General features: G+C 49.9%; 1 protein-coding gene across 1 annotated transcript; it reads right to left on the minus strand.

The window, feature by feature from the left end:
- Positions 1-339: 339 nt before the first annotated feature.
- Positions 340-5829, minus strand: S100A11 (S100 calcium binding protein A11). Its single transcript, XM_003990641.5, has 3 exons — positions 5694-5829; positions 1598-1750; positions 340-669 (listed from the first exon to the last, which is right to left on the minus strand). Exons 1-3 carry the CDS (start codon positions 5694-5696, stop codon positions 514-516), a joined length of 312 nt encoding a protein of 103 aa, XP_003990690.2. The 5' UTR covers positions 5697-5829; the 3' UTR covers positions 340-513.
- Positions 5830-6267: the final 438 nt, after the last annotated feature.

Consider the following 6267-nt stretch of genomic DNA (forward strand, 5'->3'; position numbering starts at 1 on the left):
TAGTTGTCTTGTTTGCTTATTCATTGCCTCTCCCCTCTCCCCCCTGCCCCAGAAAGTCAGCTCGGTGAATGAGGGACCTTGTCTGTCTTGCTGACTGTATCCTCAGAGCCTGTGGTAGCGCCTGTAGGAGGAGTGAATAGACACTTACTGAGTAACAAGTGACATCTCTCCATCAGTCTGAGTGATCTGGAATGATTCTGTTGGTACCATGAGTCATACTTACAAATACACCCAAGGTGTATTTTCACTATTTACTGTGCAGTTCTGGGAACTGCTTCCATCAGGCTAATCCCTCCCATGCTGCTTCCTCCTTGGCACAAATGTACTGACTCTCTAGCGTAAATTTTAAAAAACGCCATTTCTTTATTTACCACCAGCAGGACTGGCCTGCACGGGGCAGTGGATGCTCTGGGCTCAAGGACGTGTAGGATGTGATGAGGAGATGATGACTGGGAGGCTGTTTTGAAGGAAAGGGGGTGGTCTGCAGGCCAGGCCCAAGAGCCCCCCTCAGATTTACTTCTGGAAATGGGTAGACCTTAAAAAGGAGTCGTGGCAAGCTATGGCCAAGCCGCCAATAAGATTAAGAAATTCTTGGAAGTCCAGTTGCCCATCGGAGTTGGTGTCAAGTTTCTTCATCATGCGGTCAAGGACACCAGGGTCCTTCTGGTTCTGCAAAGGTAATAATAACCATAATAATGATACTATTAATGGTACCTGACCTTGTACTTTCTAAGATACTTTCAGTTATGTTGCCACATCTCATTCTCACAAGAGTGTGAGGTACAGGCTAGGGGTTAGTAACACTCCCACTTCCCAGACACAGTGACAGACTCAAACAGGGAAGTGACTCGCCTAAGGGGAAGACCTGTGCCTGGAACCCAAGTTTTCTGGCTCCCATTCCCGGGTTCCTCTGTGACAGGGGTTATTCAGTGGTATAAAAGTAGTGGCACACTTTTTCAAGTGTCACCTGCTACTCCAGTGTACAAACTGCACAGAAGTGAAGTGATTTGAAGTGGAAAGAAGACGCAGGCCCTGATCTGCCTCATCTTCTACTCCTCTGAGCTCCCCACACATATACACACTTACAGCCACTAGTTACACTGGCTGTTTAAATTAGGGACTTAGAAATCTGTCCTTGAGTGGCACCTGTGTCTGGTGGCTACCACACTGGACTGTGCAGATAGATACAAAACATTATTTCCAACATCACAGAAAGTTCTATGGGACAGGGCTTCCCTAGAAGCTTTGGGATGGAGAAATCAAATTTGAAAACTATCCTTTTACACCACTTACCGTTTCATATGCTCCTTCCCTAAATGAAAGAAACAAATCAACATTCCCTGGGTCATGTAGTTTGAGAACTTTGATCTTTAAAACACACCGTGTTCAAAGAAAAGAAGGAAAGGTCCTTGAATGGTTACTCAGAGCTCACTTGAGGCCTGGGGGCTCCACCTCTGCCGTGCAGGTTCCTGGCTTGGAATGAATGAAGAGGAGGCAGGGGTGGGGGAGTCAGTTGCTGGGCCCTCACTCCCAGCCATTTTGTCAGGGTCTTGTTTTGAGCTACGGGTAGTCTGGGGGAAGGGGCCGGGAGCAGTACCTTTGTGAAGGCAGCCAGCTCTGTATTCATGAAGGTTAGGAACTCTGTCTTGGAGAGTTTGCAGCTATTACCATCCTTTCCAGCATACCTCTGGAAAACAGCAATCAGAGACTCGATGCACCGCTCAGTCTCAGTAGGGCTGGACATTTTTGCCTTGAGAGAAGAAAAGTCAGGGTTCAGACAAGGGCTGGATGCTGGAGAACACTCCAGAGAATCTCATACCTTCATTTTGGGCCAAAGGAGTTTCCTAAAAGACTAGGCCGTTTTTTAGGGGGCAGAAGAGCCCAAGACAAACACTGAAGGTCACATTCCATGAGCTTCCCTCCCATATCACATGTTTATTCTGGGTGAAATATAGTGAGGGTACACATGGAGCACGTGGGTGTGTCTAAAAGTAGTAGACTGGGCGCCTGGGTGGCTCAGTCGGTCAAGCACCCAACTTCGGCTCAGGTCATGATCTCACAGTTTGTGGGTTCGAGCCCCACAATGGGTTCTGTGCTGACAGCTCAGAGCCTGGAGCCTGCTTCCGATTCTGTGTCTCCCTCTCTCTCTGTCCCTCCTCTGCTCATGCTCTGTCTCTGTCTCTCAAAAATAAATAAACATTAAAAAAAAATTTTTTTTTTAAAGCAGTAGACTGTCTGGATGAGTGTGACTGTGGCAGGGTTTACTGATGTTTCTAGAATCTGTGGGTAAACATGTATAACTATACACCCACAAATCCATATGTGCACCAAGCACTGTTTGGAGATTAAATAATTTCCTATTTTCTTTTTTTTATATTTTTAAATTTTTAACATTTATTCATTTTTGAGAGACAGAGAGAGACAGAGCATGAGTTGGGGAGGGGCAGAGAGAGAGGGAGACACAGAATCTGAAACAGGCTCAGGTTCTGAGCTCTCAGCACAGAGCCTCATGCGGGGCTCAAACACGTGAACCTTGAGATCATGACCTGGGCCGAAGTTGGATGCTCAACCAACTGAACCACCCAGGTGCCCCAACAATTTCCTATTTTCTAAGCAAATATAGAGGCTACTGTGATAAATGAAATTCAGTTCTTTTTAAAGCAATACCGAATTCCTGGGACTCCTGCATTTTCTAGAAGAAAACTAAATGCATAGTTATTGTGTGTGGGGTGGGAGATTTGGGAGCTTTTTGGATGTTCAAAAGCAGCTTTCATATTGAAGGTTAAGAATCATTAATTTTACATGGGAGGAAACAAGAGCCACGAGAAGGGAACTGACACAGTAGAGCCACCCCTAGAATGTCAGCCTCCAGGTCCCTATCGGCAATCCTTGGTCTTTGTTCCTTCTTCCAGATGCCACTAATTCTTACAGGAATGGCCAGAGGAACTTCTCTGGTCACTTCAAACCACAAAGGTTGATCTCAGGAAGGGAGCTCTCAGGTTGCCACTCATGCAGCTCCCCTGGCATCTACAGATCCGGACCTCATCAGTGGTTGCACCAGGAGGAGCTGGAGTGTCAAATTCTGTGCTGGCCTCTGCCTTCCTTACAACAGAATTCTTGAGGGAAATTTTCTATTTTGCAGAGTCTTCAGGTCATTTCTGCCTTCGCCTAGGGCCCCCTGGTGGTTCAGACATCAACTACAGGCTTTCTGGAAAAGTTGCCAGCCACACCCTTCCTCTCAGGCTTTACTAAACTTCAGGTATTAATAATGATCTTTGCTTGGACGGTGACATTTACAATTAGCTTTTACCCCTTAATTTGGTCTTTGCATGGACTTCCTGGAGCTCAGAGCTGGGACCCATAATTAACATGCTTCGGATTGATCCGAGCCCTTAGGGGCACAGCTTTGGGCTCCTTCCTTCCTCCCCGCTGCCCCGGCCGCCCCAGGCTTTTCATCTGCAGTGTCTCCACGATGTGTTTTACCAGCCTAGCTGAGCTCACTGCTGCCCTTTGCAGGTGGGAGCATCTGTAAAGCCCTGTCCAGAGGTGGGTTCTAGTGAACTCTTCTGGAGATGGATTCTTTCCCAACAGTCATGTTGTTGGAATGCTTTCTTTTTTCTCAGAGAGAACTTTTTTTTTTTAAGGAAAGAAAAATGTCCGGGGTTTGGGAGTGAAATAGAATACCATAATCTAGAAACAGAGTTTTTGCACAACAGTCTTCCTTATCAGGACTAAAATTTCACTGTCTTAATATGTCAGATGACAGGAAGAAGGTCAGCTGGAAGGACATGCCATATAGGGTAGAAGAGTCCAGGCTGAGGATTAAGGGCTTTGTGACCTTTTTCTAGGCCTACAGATGCTCCTCTGCCCCTTTACCTTGGGGAATTCTGATTGCTTTGCTTCTCTAGTTTCAAAGTGGCTTTCTGCTTTATTTTTTTTTTTTCCTCCTTAACACCAGGACTATAATTTAGACCATTTTTTTCCCCTTCTTGAAAACTGTTGCTATCAGCCAGCCACACATGGAAAAAATTAAAACCTCTGTATTTCTTCTCAGAAGTAATTTTCCAGAGCGAAAGAAAGAAACACAATTACCGAATTACTAAAATGGAATTGTAAAATTTGTAAAGCTGGAGGGAGTTTGGGAGATGGTTCCAGAGAAGGGAGGCCCAGAGACAGGAAAGCTTTGCTCAAGGTGAAGCAGAGAGGCTGAAGGGAGGAGAACAAGATCTCCTGCCTGGAGGCCAGCACTCCCCACAGCTCACTGCACCCTCACAGTTGTATTTGGCACCATGATAGGAAGGAGAAAATGGTGTGAGGTAAATGGATACAGTGAAAGAATTTTAAAAATGCATTCCGAATACTCAACATTTGAGGAAAGGGGGAAGAAAAAGGAATGTGAAAAAGAAGTAACACTTGAAAGATTCCAGCATTGCTGTTGTCATTCTTAACCAAAGTGCTTCCCCCGGCCCCACCCTAGCGAGGATCCAGGGAGGCATCCACCTTCCTTCAGGGCAGTCGTTCCCAGTCTTCACCACCTATTGGTGCTGGGTCTGCCTTTTCAAGGTTCCTTGGGACATTGTTATTCCCTTCTTGCATGGAAAGGAAGGAGGGAAGAGTGGGCAGGGATAAAGGCTGGCAAATGTGTTGTGTAAAGGGTCAGATGGTAGATATCTTAGGCCACTGTGGTCCATGTTGTCTCTGTCACTCTTTTGTAGCGGGACAGCAACTACACAGACAACTCATAAGTGAACGGGCGTGGCCGTGTGCCAATAAAATTTTATTTATGGTCAATTAAGTTTGATTTTCGTGTCACTTCAGGTGTCACAAAGTATTATTCTTCTTTTGGTTTTCTTTCAACCACTTAAAAACGTCAAATCCATTTGTAGCTTGTGCAGGGGTCAGAAACCCTATTTGGCCCGCGGGCAGAAGTTTGCTGACTCCCTTCACGAAAGCGGTCAAGCAGGAGGTAGATTTTGGAGGTGGCCTAATGGAAACGCTAGAGAGAGAATTCAAAGCAGGTTGGCAGGAGCTGAGAAGAGAAAAACAGATGTTGGCGTGAGTGCCTGAAAAGGTGGTGGGTTCAAAGGAGAAGGGAAGGAAGAGGGGCTTGGCGGGGACCTGGCTCCTCCCACCGTCTGGGCTGCGTCCGGCTGGTTGGCAGCGGCTTCGGTTACAGGCTTTGGGGTCTTGGCCGGTTGCCGACAGCTTACTGAAACCAATTTTCCCCGGGGCTCTGACGACTCAGTTCTGAGAAGTGCCCTTCCTGGTCTACAAAAACAACCAGTGCTGACGGATTCCCCCCCCACCCCCGCCGCGTCCCGCCCTTTAACTTTTCTGGTCTCCCAGGCTTCCCGGAGCCCGGGGGCGGGCCAGGGGCCCAGCGCGACCCCGCGCCTCGCCCCCTTCCCGGCCGAGGGGGATCGGGTAAGGGGCGCAGCCCCTCTTCCCCCGGCTCGCACCGCATCCGCGCGGCGGAACCAGAGACCCTCTGGTGGCCGCCCCTCGTCTGCTAACACAGGCGGAACCTACGGCTGCTTTCCTTGCAGCCTCTACCCCAGTTCCCTCCCACGACTGACTTTCGCGGCTCGGCTTCCCGCTACGTCCCACAGGAATGAAGGATCAGCGTGGCGGCAAGCACACCGAGCCTTTTTTCCTGTCTTTGCGGAGGCAGACACGACAAAGGCCGGGCTTACCATGTCTGCGCGGAGCGGTCGCGGGCGCTGTGGCGGGGCGGCGGCGGCGGCGGCAGCGGCGGGCTGTGAGCTCCGGAAGGCGGGCGCGGGCTCGGGGTCCGGCTCCCACCTCTCCCGGGCCCGCCTCCGCCTCCGCCCCTCGGGCGCAGATCCGGACTTGTCCGCCCCGCCCCGCGCGGCGCCGCCCGACTCCCGAGCCCGGCTCCCGGCCGGCCGGCCGGTCTCCACCCCCAACCCCTTCCCCACACCCCCTCCCCGGCGCAGATCCAGACCTGTCTGTCCCGCCCGCGTGGCCCAGCGCGCCGCTCACCCGAGACCCGCCGTCTCTCCCTGTCCCTGAAAGATTCTGGACTTTTCTGAATTAAAACTTCTGCATGGCGGTCTTGGGTGTGGTGTGCCTGATGTCCGTGGCTCTTTTCCGCGAACGAGCTCATTCCGGTTAGAGACGCAGAAAGATCCGTTTAAAAACGTGCAGCACGGAGTGTGGGCCGTAATTGTAGAGTGGAAGTTCCCTAGAAGTCAGGGCTATCTATCCCTTCACATTAAAGAGGGCTAATACACGGTGGTGATTTGT

This window comes from Felis catus, chromosome C1 (assembly GCF_018350175.1).
Source record: "Felis catus isolate Fca126 chromosome C1, F.catus_Fca126_mat1.0, whole genome shotgun sequence".
NCBI lineage: Eukaryota > Metazoa > Chordata > Mammalia > Carnivora > Felidae > Felis > Felis catus.

Coding starts and splice junctions, on each gene's coding strand:
- S100A11 (XM_003990641.5), bottom strand. Junction 670..1,597: donor AGCTGGCTGCCTTCACAAAG/GTACTGCTCCCG, acceptor TTACCTTTGCAG/AACCAGAAGGACCCTGGTGT.